Source organism: Enhydra lutris, unplaced genomic scaffold, assembly GCF_002288905.1.
Source record: "Enhydra lutris kenyoni isolate GAN:26980312 unplaced genomic scaffold, ASM228890v2 scaffoldscaffold16, whole genome shotgun sequence".
NCBI lineage: Eukaryota > Metazoa > Chordata > Mammalia > Carnivora > Mustelidae > Enhydra > Enhydra lutris.
The window spans coordinates 16,915,192-16,928,247 of NW_019154100.1; the positions used below are offsets into that span (position 1 = coordinate 16,915,192).

Below are 13,056 nucleotides of genomic sequence, written 5' to 3' on the forward strand. Positions count from 1 at the left end.
TTATAATCCCACAGTGCTGGAATGGACCCCTGCGCTGGGCTCCCTGCTCAGTGGAGTCTGCTTCTCCCACTCCCTCTGCCTCTCCCCTCTACTTATTCTATCTCTCGCATACTTTCTCTCTCTCAAATAAATTAAATCTTTAAAAATTTTTTTTTTCAAAACTAGTTAAAAGAAGTAATTGTTTTTAAAATGCAGACACCAGAATATGTATTATCACCTATGCTACCAAGTTTCTATACATTATGATTTCAAGAACTTCCTCAAAAATACATCATATACTTCAATTTTATTAAGTGTAGCATTTTCTCTTGAAATTATCTGCAATCAAATTTAAGTTTAAACTAAAAATAATCATTCCGTTATCACTTCTATAAGTTTGGTTGAATGGACTTTTTCTTTATATTTATCATTAATATGTAAAATAGGGCGCCTGGGTGGCTCAGTTGGTTAAACAACTGCCTTCAGCTCAGGTCATGATCCCCGAGTCCCTGGATCGAGTCCCACATCGGGCTCCCAGCTCCACAGGGAGTCCGCTTTTCCCTCTGACCTTCTCGCCTCTCAGCTCTCTCACACTCACTCTCTCTCAAATAAATAAATAAAATCTTTTTTAAAAAATGTAAAATAGATTAATCATTCTATTTAATAAAGATTCATTTATAAACCATGAACAAATGATGAAATTGTTAAACATTCTAATTTTAAATAAAAGCTAAAGAAGAAACTCAAATTAGTCTATTATTACAATTCACCATTTTAGAAGTATTGCCCTCTATGTAGTGAGTATCTATGAATTACTTTTAACCTTATGATATGACTATAACTATGATGTAATAATGTTAAAATTGTCTCATGTGTTGCCTGCTTCAAGTTATTAATCTGTAACATAAAATGCTGTGTTACTTCACAATAGCAGTACAAATAATGAACAGAAATGTCAAATGCCTAGATTTTTGAAAAGGACTACACCTTATCAGATCTTAAAACCCAATTTTCAATTTTTTATAATTGTTGGTTCTTAAACTGGCCCCTCTATATGGAGAGTAAAGAGAAACCAAAGAAAGAGGCAAACCAATCCAGAATGGTGGGTGGTAGTTTTAATAAGCAAGGAAACTTACACAGAAGGCTGGACTTGGGCAGCCTCAAGGTAAGTAGATCTCTATACCTGCCTGCTAGTCATATATTCAGTCCAGATGATCTCAACACCTTACTCTCTCTTGGGCTTCATCCTTAAAACAGCAGCTAGTGAGGGAAGAGTAGCAGAATATACATTCCAAGGACAGGGGAGAAGGTAAGGAGACTCTGATTGCCCGAGTCCAAGTACAAGGGTCATCCAGTGGGCACATTCTCTCAATGATCTTCTCCAACAATTATATGGTAAGAAATAGCAGTTTTGTCCCTAAGTGAGAGTCTTGACCAAATGGAAATGCCTAGGCAGAACTCCTGTCACAACCCAGACCATGCCCTGGATATTTCAGAATCCCTATCAAAAGGGCTCTAAGCTGCTTGTAGGACCTGCATGGGCCTCCTTCCTGGTCCAGTCCTCCACAGAGCCAACCTATGCAGGTGTGTAAACTAGATATGACAAGGTAATCCTTGGTTTTTAGATATGCAGACAGAACTAGGACAAGCATTCTGGAATGTTCACATATAAGTGTTTGGGGGTCTGTCATGAGATAGAACAGGCTGTGGGCCAGGGGCTCCCACAACTGCTCTGGAGCTCTGAGGAATCCAATTTGTTATCCATGTTATTTATTATTGTCTTTATGGAAAATTATGCTCAGAGACTGTCTTTACTAATAATTTATTTAAGGCAGGTTACTGTGGGAATTATAATTTATAATAATAATATTCCACAAGCCAGTAGCATACAGGATCATGCCTCTTAATAAGTCAATAAAGAAATAAAAACTCCAAACCAGTAACAGATTAAGTAGACCTATTGTTTTAAGCAAAAGGGAGATGGAAGAAAGAAAGTCCAGATTTAGTGAAACCTTTCTACGGGTTGATTCTTGGAAGAATGAGCGGAGGCAACCAAGAGCTGATGTCTAGCTGCCAGCACAAATTGAAAGTCCCTGTTGCTAGGGCACAGGGCTGGCAGAACAAAGGCACCAGTGTTGGTAGGCAAGATGATTTCTCTCATGGGGCCGCCGCAGTTTCTACCACTGCCAGCAAAGAGTAGCCTCACCATGGCAGGAGCAAATGTCCCATGGTCTTCAGTGAGAGATTTAGGTCAGCAAAGAGTAGCCTTGTGCAAGCTGAACATTTTCTTTATGTTCTCCTTCTTATTTCTCATTTCTTTCTCATTTCTCCTTCTTAAAGGACTTTAAGTCCTCACAAATTCTTGATAGTTAAAGCTTAAATATCTGTTATATTACATGTTTATATTGAAAGCACTCAGTAGCACAGCAATTATAATAACACTGTCCTGACAAGGCTTCCTCAATGTAAAGAAATTTACTCTTTTTTTTTTTTTTATAATTTTTTTTTTTAATTTATTTATTTGACAGACAGAGATCACAAGCAGGCAGAGAGGCAGGCAGAGAGAGAGGAGGAAGCAGGCTCCTTGCCGAGCAGAGAGCCCGATGCGGGGCTCGATCCCAGGACCCTGAGATCATGACCTGAGCCGAAGGCAGCGGCTTAACCCACTGAGTCACCCAGGCGCCCCAAGAAATTTACTCTTATATCAAAGCAACTTCACTTGAGTGAAGTTAAAAAGCAGATTTGCAATCATGACAAACTAATACACAACATTTATCAAGGTGGGGGATAGAACAAATTTTATCTTAAAGCATGTCAGCTTGGTTGGCAACTTTTATATATTTAGACAATGGCTTCTTAACAGTGTCATTGCTGACATTTATTCAAGATTGTTCTTTGTTGTTGGGGCCTGTTCGCTGGAGTTACTCAAATTATGAAATCTTAAAATTGCTCCCTATTATCCATTAATCCATTTATAGGATTAACCATATAAAATTCAACTTTTAGGTAAAAAACCAGTGAATAATATCAATTTTGTTTGGTTAAATCTAATAATTTTTTCTAAAATAGGGATTCTAAACTTTGGTATTATTCCCATTTGGGCCACATAATTCTTTGTTGTGAGGGCTTGTCCTGTGAATTGTGGAATGCTCAACAGCATCTCTGGGTCTCCTTTTTTTTTTTTTTTTTTTTAAGATTTATTTATTTTAGAGAGAGGAAGAGGGAGAGAGAAAGGGAGTGGGGAGGGGCAGAGGGAATGGGAGAGAAAGAAGTCCAAGCAGACTCCTCCTCACTGAACACAGAGCTCTATGGAGGGCTAATCCCACCACCTGAGATCATGATCTGAGCTGAAACCAAGAGTCAGATGCTTAATTGACTGAGCCACCCAGCTGTGCCCCTGGATTTCTATTTACTAGATAGAGCCCTTCAAACTAGTTATTATAATTAAATGTCCAAGTATCTCTTGAGGGACAGAATTGTCCCACTCAATAACCCTTTTAAAAAAGATTGATCCAGGGGCGCCTGGGTGGCTCAGTGGGTTAAAGCCTCTGCCTTCGGCTCAGGTCATGATCTCAGGGTCCTGGGATCCAGCCCTGCATCGGGTTCACTGCTCGGCAGGGAGCCTGCTTCCTCCTCTCTCTCTGCCTGCCTCTCTGCCTACTTGTGATCTCTGCCTGTCAAATAAAATCTTAAAAAAAAAAAAAATTGATCCAGAAAGAAAAAAATAAAATAAAACTCAGAAAGTACAACAGAACGGGGCGCCTGGGTGGCTCAGTGGCTTAAGCCTCTGCCTTCGGCCCGGGTCATGATCTCAGGGTCCTGGGATCAAGTCCCGCATCGGACTCTCTGCTCAGCAGGGAGCCTGCTTCCCCCTCTCTCTCTGCCTGCCTCCCTGCCTACTTGTGATCTCTCTCTCTCTCTCTCAAATAAATAAATTAAAAAAAAAAAAAGAAAGAAAGTACAACAGAACGTTGAAATAATCTATAGCTTTTTACTTAAGCTTTAGTACATGCTGTTAAAGCAGATCCATTTATGGGTTCACTGAATCATTCAATAAATTCAGGTTAAGAGCCTGCTGGTACAACACGAGACTAGGAGACACATTGGTGAACAGGGCACTCATAATCACCTGTCTCATCAATGTTCCATCCCTTCAGAATCTTTTTTTAAAAGGTGCTAGCTCCTTTGTCAGTTCCACGGACAATTGAAATAGGCTTTAAAGATACTAAGATTTAATAAAAGAGGGTCCCTGGAAAACTTCCACTTACAAAACAAAGAGAACCTGCCTGCAATTGAAATACTTTTTTATTTCCTGTACAGGTGCCAGGTCTTGAGCAGACACCCAATTTATTACTCTGTCAACTTACTTATTAGGGTTGACACAAATCGAGCTGAAATATGCCTGACATACTACAGTCAAGACTTTTTTTTTCACACTTTAGCAAGAAGCCAAACCTTCCCCAAAGCAAAGGGAAAGAGGGGAAAAGCTGTGGGAGTTAAATTCCCTGCTTTCTATCAGCAAGATGAATATGATCCTCTTCCATCATAAATGGGAAAAAACAGCCATGGAGTACCCACAACTAAAAACAATTCAGCAAAGGGTTACATCTGGGAAATGATTATCAAGCTCTGGAAAGCCCTTGATTGCAGGAAATAGCACCTACATTTTCAAAAATGTTCCCACCAGACCCTGAATCATAAACCAAAGCTCCTTCCTCTTTTTCTTCCCAATTCCTCCATCCTCTCCCAGCCCTGACCCCCAGCATATGACTCTGCACTGTGGAATTCAGACTTCAACTCTCTAAACTCCATCCTGTGGGAAGAGACGTATGTAATATGTATGAATGTAGTGAGCTTATTTTATCACGTGGAGATGAAATTTTGGGAGGCAGAGAGACTTTGCATAACAAAATACTAGATCCTTTTTACTCAATAAGTTTGAATGCAAGACAAAGAAAATGGCCTAAATATAAGGAGGCATGAGAATCCTCTAATCAACAACCTGCATTATAGAGGCTTTCCTCCCATTGTCTTTCTTCTTCATAATTTCTCCTCAAATAGTTACTTTCTCTTGCATCTGAGGTAAGTCTTTGGTAAAAGAAAGGTAGCACTTTAATAACATTTCTCTCAAAACTAGAAAATTATCCTGCCAATGTTTAGTTACTGTAAAATCTGGCGAGGTACTAAATTGCTATCCCTGGACTGATTGTGATGTTTTTAAAAAGATGAAGTTAGTTCATAAATTATAACTTATAAAGTTGAGACTTAAAAATGATCAGTGCATTGGAATAAATATTAATGGAAGATTGAGAATTACAAAGCTATGCAGTTCTCAAAGTCATCTCAGTATGAATGTACCCATCACCAAAAGCAGAAAGTTAACTTTGAATATGCTGTCCACTCTTCAGAATCTCAGGGTTAATTTAAGATATGAGAAAAGTAGGCTAAAATGGCCCTAAAATTCTCTAATTCTCAAATACTCCCATGCTCTAATCATTTATCAAGTGAAATTTGATGTAATGCTCTTATTGTAACCTTAAAATTTCAAAGCGACTTTCGAAGTGAAATTTTTTACTCAGTACTCACGGATATCTGCCAATTTATACTATTACATCACTGTCTTTAGAGCTGTGTGTACTGTCTGATTTGGCCAGATAACACAAAAATGAAGAAAATCAGTAGAACATCTTTGTTTCTAATAATCATGTCTTATAAATCAGAAAATAAACCAATATTTGAATGGGATCATTCTAAATCTCCTTACAAGCTTCACAAAGTTATAAACAAATACAGCTGAACGGTTAGATACTGATTTTTCCAAGAAATTTTGTTGTTTATTTATTTCAAAATCTCTTAAACCTAGCCCAGGAACTTGCCCTATCTGTAAAGCTACTGCCACTTTTGCTCCATCTAGTGGAATATTGATTTTCGCTCAGTATTAACAGAATACATAACGTAACCTCTACCTCCTAAAGACAGATAACATCTGTACTGCTATTTCTTACTGTGAAATGACGTTACATTGACAAAGCAGTCACTTAATTTCCTTTTACAACAACCACAAAAACCATAGACCTTTATAAATACAACATGGCAAATTTGCTACATTCTTTACTATGCAAAAAGTAAATTACTTAAGAATTCCATTTCTCTATTGAGTAAGCACAAGGAAGCTTGCTTGCATGATTAGGGACAGTTAGTCTAATAGCAATCTCTGAAGTTCCACAATTAACAACAAAGACAAAGTCTATTTATAAAGTTTGAGGTAAATGTTAAGAGGAAATGAAGCATTCTCCACAGCAAATATCATGAACAAACCAGTAAGTTTTAAAAATATATTTTCTTTACCGAGGGGGTTAATAAAAAGTTACATTGAGATGTTAATATTAATAATAAAATAACATTATTAACATTACATAAATGCATTTATCTCTTATCTTGAACAATGAATAACTATTTATTAAGGTCCTCATCCAGAATGAAAGGCACTGATTTGTTAGTAGTCTGATATCGCCAAAGGCAGTACTGTCTGTGATATTACAGTCTAGTATAAAATCCCAGTATACAATTTTCCTTTATTCTCCAATCCCACCCCAAGGAGTCAAAGTATCCTAAAGAAATTTAATTTCCTCCTCTTTAATTTTTTTTTTTTTTTTAATGAATTGAAACTTTCTTGTCAGGAATGGAAAATTCCGTGGCAGTCATGGCCTGTAAAACCGTGCATATGTATGGTTCAACATTGTGGAGCTAGCTCCATACTAAAATTTGGCAAGGACCCATATGTATTAAAAGTGGAGTGTCCCCAACTTATTTGAAAATTTACCTACTTAAATTATCCCTCAACCTATTGCAATTTGATTTATAATCTGCTGTTTCAACAAACTAAATGAACCCATTAAAAACAAACATACTGTAGATATTTATATCGGGAATAAAATTTCTCTGGGGAGGATGCAATTTATGGAAGCAGAAACACTGGAAGGAAGTAACAAATTGAGGTCCTGGTTTTCTAATGAAGAATTGGAAATTGAGTTCTGCCTAAATAAGCAGGAAAAAAAGATGTGATTATTTTTCACTCATTAGCATTTAAGTCAGTAGCAGGATATTTCACAAGTTTTAGATACATTTTTTTAAAGTAGATTTAGTAAGTATTTGGTTAAGTTTAATTTTTATAGTCACATATGCAAGTAATTGATAGAAAAGCAGATTATCTACATATGCTCCACTTCATTTAACTATGACAAATAAAAATATCCGTCTATAACTTCAGAACTAGATCCTAACGAGGAAGAGTCTGCCTACTAGACTCCAGAAGAGCAAAATAGATGCAGGTCTGCCCAGAATCTGGATCTTAGGACAGATGGACTTTTATTACAGGTCATCGTCTGTCTGACAGGCTTATAAACAAGATAGAATCTTGTCTATGATAAATATTTTCCCTTACATAAATATTTGAAAGACACAGTATGTATCTTTTCTATCAATATGCTAAGTACGCTACTAATCTTCAAGATACTTTGAATTTTATGTAATGATGAAATTGATATCCTCAAACAAACATTGTTTTCCCTCAAAGTCTGCATACAGCATTCCCATTACATGAAGGGCAAAGTGGAAAAACATGTTCATGGTTTCACTTTGATTTCTACAACATCTTTCGTCAGAGACCACATGCCTACTTGGAATTATTATCTTAAGTGCAATTCCTCACAAGCAGATTAACAAATGGTATAGTACCATTTTTTCTCCCAATTATGTATTTTAAGGATGTGGAAAGTCCCTGTTGCTGCTGTAGAAAATGAAATTAGTCCCTTGGAGAGGATATGATCAATGCCGTGTTAATCTAACCTTCAGCTGTTAATGATTTGCACGAGGATTCCCCTTGATGCTGAAATATTGTTTTATGAGTTTCTGTTAAATCCCCCTTCCTGTCTTTCACTGAAAGGGGATTGAGTAGAGTGGATCCTGTGGATCAGCTTTTCTTCTCTGCTTCTGTGTGTGTGTGTGTGTGTGTGTGTGTGTGTGTGTGTGTGCATGTGCACACACTTAATAGGAACAAATAAGTGAAAGTATTTTTACATTTCTCTTTCAGATAATTTGCTTTGCTGAAATGTTTTAGGTAAAAGGTTGTAAAAGATCAAATCCTTGCAACCCTTACAAAATTATCCACATTTCAAAATTTAGAATTGCTGGACACACATACAAAAACAACAGCAACAATAAGCAATTTGCTAATTCCTGTTCAAAACACAACTGTGGAAAAATATGTTCCACATTCAAGTTCACAACTTCTTTCAAAGGGCGCCAGGGTGAACAGCTTATGTCAGCTTCCACAGTGTTGTGGGGAGTGGGCTGTGAAGGAAAGGAGCTGTATGTTTCATCCCTGAAGGACTGCTTTGTTTTGGTCTCTCGCTTTCTCTCCCTCTCCCTCTCTCCCTCCTGCTTTCTTCTCTTTGTTTCTCTCCCTCTCTCCCCTCTCCCTTATGCATTGGGGGTTTGTTTATCGCAAACATACACATATATATATATTTGATTCTGGGGTACCTGTTAAAACTCTGTACCCTTTTTATCACACTGCTGAGCAGAAACATTGTGCTAAGAACGCAGTTTCTATTTCTAGTAGTTATCAGGTTATGGCAAGAGAATAATCTAATTCCACTTGTGACCGAAGTCCAACTTGAAAAAGTAAAAGTCATGCTGAAGCATTGAGTCAGCTTGATGTTTCCTTGAGTTCTTAATAAATTCATTCCAACTCAACACAATATGTGATCCCTAATTGTACTGGCAGGGCACCTCTCAATTATCAACTTATTCTTCTAGTTCATCACTTGTCCGATTTCCATGAGCTTGTACACTTAACTTCCTCAAAATAAACTACAGTAACCAACTGGGTAGTTTTCAATAATCAAATCTATGTATCCTCTCAGTATGCTTAATGTATTTCTTATTCAAGTCTGATCAAAGGAGACATGAAATAGAGAAAATTATGCCTAATTATAAACTCCTATTTAGCATATTAGGGGAGTTAATTGCAAATAACTTGGGATATTATCCTCTAATTCTGACAGCAACGTGCAACCATATGAGTAGATTTTCAGTCATTATTATGATGATTATCAGAATTATTACTATTATTATTTTATACCCATTAGCCTACTTTTCCATGGTAACATTTATGAAAGAAATTTTCCTTTCTAAACAATTTTATGCAATTACATGAAATTATTCTACCTTTTCTCAGATATCTTTAAGTTTTTATTTTAAAAAATCCACCTTGGTTTCCCACTGGGTGGTTCAGAAACATTCCAAAGCAATGAGCACTGGTCAGAAGTAAAGCTCTTAAAACAGTAAAAGAGGCAATGAGTGGGAAGTAGAAATGAGAACATTCATCAGCAATGCAAAGCACAGAGTTCTAAGGGAAGATTCACCTTCTGCCCCTTTGGTAAATCCTCATGTACTGAAGAGCCTCCCATGCATTGCTTTTCCTCTGCCTACATTATAATTTACTCTTTCTAAAATGTAGTGGGTCATTTATTGTTCACTGTTTGGTACCTTCATCATCTAATCTTACCAACATAACACTACAAAAATATTAAATTTTTAAAAATCTAGAATATACCAGATATCATTCCAGGCATAGGGGTTAAAATTATGAAGAAAGATCCCTCTTACTCTCAAGTTGCATGTAATCTATCAGGAAGGACTGGGAAAAAAACAGGTGAGCATAATGCCATGTGACAATTCTGCAACTGGGGTAAGCACAAGATTCCATGGGACCACAGTGAAGTGATGCCTCAAGGAGGGTTGGAGGACAGGAAGATTTGCTGAACAGTGTGACTCTTCAAGAGAAGTCTATCCTTAGACCTAAGAAATGAATCAGTTAGCCACAGTAACGGCTTTCCAAGCAGAGGGAAGCATGTGTGACATCTGAGCAATGGCAAGTGGTAGAGTTTGAAAGGAACAAATATTGCAAAGGGGTAAGGAGAATGAAGGGAGCAAAAGTAAGCCTAGATAGACAAAGGCTTCTACAGTTCAGGAAAAAAAAATTCAAACTTTATCCTTAGGCAATATGGAACCTATGAAGAATTTTCACCAGATCCAAATTATAGAAATGTTTTGTTGAAAATGAGGTAGTACTAGAAAGAGGACTAGAGACCACTTGGGAGACCACATAGTAATTCAAAGCTTTCTGTGATCTTTATTAGAGAGTATCTGTACCACAAATTGCATAGCACATGAATTTGGCTGGGGCAAAATTAATTTTCTAGTAGATAACTAGACTATATAACTCAGGGTCAGACTAGGCTAAGGCAAGTGAAACACTTACCTTGGGCACAAAATTTAAGGGGGCAGCAATAAACTTGGTAATCAAGATAAATAACATTTAGAGTAGTGTCTTTAAAAATGAATACAAAAATAAATCCATGGTGAACAAAATATCAAGAATTTAAATAATGACAGCAACTGGATACTTTGAGAATATATGTATATATGTGAAAACAAACGAACTCCCCATACAGTGGGTTCCTCTTCCATCTTACTTAGATAATTTCAGGTTATTCATTTAGCATGGCTAACCAACTACCTCACCTTGGAAGCCGAGAAAAAATGCCGGCTGATATTGATGTTAATGCATCATCCAAACGACCTGATGGCTTCCCTTTGAGAATCCAGCTGACGGCCAGTTCAAGAAGCATTAAGGAAATGAAAAATGGAGTTGCCTGGAAAGGAAATGGCACAAAAAAGATGCTATTGTGCTTGATATAAAATTCTTCCACATTTCCTGATTAGTCATTCCAGAAGGAGGAGGCCCAGGGTGCCATCTCATAGCAGGAGAAGGTATATACTTATCCTAGAGGATCACTTCCTCCCAACAGGCAAAGAAATCTGATTTCAGACATATACTAAACAGGTGCTCAAAATCTATCATCCAATTTGGAAATGAAATATAACCATAGATGTAACCATGATAATTCTGCCAAGAAAATAATAAGTTTAGGAGGGATAGGTTTCAAGTTAGACCAGAAAAAAAAATTAAAATAAGCACAATAATCAGAAGTCTATTATCTCTATGACTAAGATCCTCTTTAAAAGGCTTCACTTAGGATACACATATTTCCAGTTTTTCATGTTAAAATTACAGGAATGACAAAATTGAAACTGTAGGAACAAAACATTTTCTTCCAAGTATTTCAGAGAATATGATTGTTTAAAATGTGTATTTAAAACATCATTCAAGTTTTATTCACTCAGTTTTAGCTCTGTGCTATAATAAGTATTTTTAGGCTCCACTATGGATGACAAATGCTGAAAAAGTTTGATGTTATAATACAAAAAATAATGATTTATAAAGATGGGAGTATCACATTTTCTCCTTAAAAACTCAGAAAGGAGTAATATCAAATCCTGAAAAAGTTATGGGTTATACTCACTTGGAAGCTGGTCATGAGTGCTGAAGTTTTCTAAACTGAACTCCCAAGAACATATTCTCTGATGTCATTTTTTTTTCCTTATTTCTGGTCTGAACTCGTAAGTGTTATAGGAACAACTTTGACAGGGTGGGGAACTTAGGTATTCAAGTTCTAATTCTGGATATTTCCACTTCCAATCATAGCCAGGAACCAGAAGTAAAAAGTGCCTCTGAACACTTCAGAATTTCAAAGAAAACTTGGTTGAAGTTCAAACTTAGGAAGTCAGAGTTGGACTCGGTCAGCTCTATATCCATTCTGCAGAACTACTCTACCAAATTAAAGAGGAAATAGTTTCCTGGGAGGTAGTTTGCCCTTTAAAACCAAAACTGTTACAGAGTTTACTGATGTCATATAACCACTTGACACTGAGCTTCTGACAACTAAATTTGTAACACCACTGTGTCTAGGAAAACTTTGTAAAGTTTTATCATATTCTGCAGTGACATATCCAAGGAAAGGAGTTTAACAGGAGAAACTGGTCTTTGATATTATACAGAAATTCAATTCAAGTAGAAATTTTAATATGGCTCCATGCCTTTAAAAAACTGAATTATTTTTATTAGAATTTAATAATTTGAAGAACAAATGTGAACAAAACCCCAGGATGGGTTTAACATACTTCTTATTAAGACAAACACAACAGTAGCCGCTTCCCATATAGTCTCACCTGCTTTACATAATCAGGCACCTCTTCCAGGGTTTGGAAAGACGTTTCATTGGGCTTCACCATGTAAAACATCATGCGAATTCCCTGGGAAACTGAAACATCCTGTTGGGCTTCTGGGTTCATGTCTGCCCTTGTCTGATTCCCAGCTGGAGAATATTTGCGATTCAGTGGTTGAAGCCAGAGGCTGAACAAAGAGGACCAGAACTGTGCTACACAGAACAAGCCCTTTGTCAGAGAACAGCTAGGAACAGAGCTCCATGGAGAACACAACCAACAGCAGATTCTGTGTAGAGAGACAGGAAAACACAGGGATCAAGAAGGAGTTCAGAGTTCAGTGGGTGCAGGACACAGGAGGGAGGGAAAGGGGAGGAATCATGCCCAAAACAAAGATAAACACTGGAGTTTGACTGTAGGTGGAGTAACTTAACATTAAAAAAAAAAAAAAAAAGAAAAACAAACAAAACAAAAACAGCCTTAGAAAGGGGAAGAAAAAAGTGCTAACAGGTGGAAGTTCACTCTGAAAAAGTGGACAGCTATTCAAGACTCAGAGCACAAAATGAAAATTCTTTTTTTTTTTTTTTTAATTCACATTGTGTTCTGTTTGTTTTCTTCTCAGTCCTATTTCCTCGAAGGACAGGGTGCTCTAATCTCAGTAAGGCCAAGCTTCAAAGTCAATAAGCACTGATTATATCACACTGGTTATTGCCTATAGATTTCTGGACTTGTACAGTATTAACTTCTGAATGTTTGCAAACCTATTTAGGGGCATTTGGCTTGTTACATGATCCACCATGTTTAATGGAACCTTGACTAATCATATCTGTATTTTTCTGAGCACTTATGGGGACTCTCTGATCAAAGCGGCTGTCAAGATATTGCTGCAAAACTGTATCTGTGTGTTGCAGGAGGAGCATAAGTTGATTATGCCTTTCAGGGAGG

General features: G+C 37.0%; 1 protein-coding gene across 1 annotated transcript in view; it reads right to left on the reverse strand.

Moving 5' to 3' along the window:
- Positions 1-12,462, reverse strand: part of LOC111147401 (alkylglycerol monooxygenase) — a 344,434-nt gene extending 331,972 nt beyond the window's left edge. Inside the window, exons 1-2 of the mRNA XM_022503409.1 lie at positions 12,118-12,462; positions 10,570-10,700 (exon numbers count right to left, since the gene is read on the reverse strand). Of these exons, the coding sequence (XP_022359117.1) occupies positions 10,570-10,700; positions 12,118-12,240 (254 nt within the window). The 5' untranslated portion in view covers positions 12,241-12,462. The remainder of the gene's footprint in view (positions 1-10,569; positions 10,701-12,117) is intronic.
- Between the last annotated feature and the right edge of the window lie 594 nt (positions 12,463-13,056).